Below are 1323 nucleotides of genomic sequence, written 5' to 3'. Positions count from 1 at the left end.
CCAAGATTTTATAAAAAAAGGCCTTTTCATATTGTAACTTAAAAGGCAAACAAGCAGAAAGTTCCAAGCTTTCAAGAGCATTAAAGCCTCTTGGTTTATCAGGTTTAAATAACATCCCTAGTTGATAAGCCTCTCTCCAAAGGAAAAGTACCCAAGGTAAGATAATACACTTTACAGTTTCCAGTTCAGTACCTCAAAGAGGGGTGATTCTTCAGTTCACTCCAGGTTTCTTTAGCATACAAATAGAGATTATTAGCTTCTTCCCAGTTCCCATTTACCATTGCAGTGGCTATATCATTTGACAGATGAACAGCAGTTGCATACCTGTGGTAAAAATCCACAACTTTATTACACTTGCAAAGCATCTATAGTTGAAAGAAATAAATTCTTTCCCTTACAGTCTCTGAAAACATTGAACCATGCAGCCATCTTTATTCTCAATCTTGTAGGATTAGCAGAGTTTAAACTAGCAGGGAACATTATGTTTAAATTTACTTAACACTAGAGAATATAATTTTTTTTAGCTCAGAATCAGCACAGCAAATGAAGAAACAGCTTTCATCACATGATCAGGAAGCAAATAAATAAGCTATTTTGTTCCAAAATGCAAGCCACTGTGACTTACAAGTCCTACCTCAATACAAAAATGTATTTAGAATAATTGCAAAATTAACACTTCTACATCAGGAGTTCTACATTTGAATTCTTATTTGCCTGCACAAGTGCTGCAGTAAAGCTCTTCTAGAAATGAACAGATTTCCAAGTTGTCAAAGCCCTCCCTACCTGATGAGATCCTCTCTGTCCTGGAAGACCTGTGTTTTCCTGTTTACTGTGTAACTGGGGAACACCATGTGCCCCATGTTTGCCCTAAGGACTGTGGAGAGCAGGCCTTGACCGGCACTGCCAGCCTCTTCCTCCTCCAGCGACTCAGGCAGTGCAAAGAGCAGCAGCATTCGGGAAAAGACAGCCCGAGCATCTCTGCACACCCTGACACATCTTCCAGCCAGGTCCTTCACCCTGGAAGGACAAAGAAAAATATTATAACGTGGCTTTTACCATGACTTGTAAAAATTAAAACATACTGAATTAAGTATGAGAATAATTTTTTTCAAGCCAATTAATGCATAAACTTGATTTTCCTTGAAAGAAGCAGAGTATGCAGCTTAGTATTTACCCTTCTCTTTGACTCACTGTGAATTGAAATGTAATGCCACCCTTTTTATTAATAAATTTAATAAATGCATTCCTCTCTTGAAAAGGCATCTAGATTTCAGTCATCTGAAGCACAACTTCCATTCACCTGCAAAATTTAGCTGTAAACAC

The 1323-nt window shown here is 37.9% G+C and overlaps 1 protein-coding gene across 1 annotated transcript in view; it reads right to left on the bottom strand.

Moving 5' to 3' along the window:
• FAN1 (FANCD2 and FANCI associated nuclease 1) overlaps positions 1-1323 on the bottom strand; it is a 20987-nt gene that overhangs the window by 13788 nt on the left and 5876 nt on the right. The window contains 2 exon segments of the mRNA XM_005419684.2: positions 193-324; positions 784-1090. Of these exon segments, the coding sequence (XP_005419741.1) occupies positions 193-324; positions 784-1090 (439 nt within the window).

Source organism: Geospiza fortis, unplaced genomic scaffold (genome assembly GCF_000277835.1).
Source record: "Geospiza fortis unplaced genomic scaffold, GeoFor_1.0 scaffold171, whole genome shotgun sequence".
In the NCBI taxonomy this organism is placed as follows: Eukaryota; Metazoa; Chordata; class Aves; order Passeriformes; family Thraupidae; genus Geospiza; species Geospiza fortis.
This window is presented reverse-complemented; position numbering and strand designations above follow the sequence as displayed.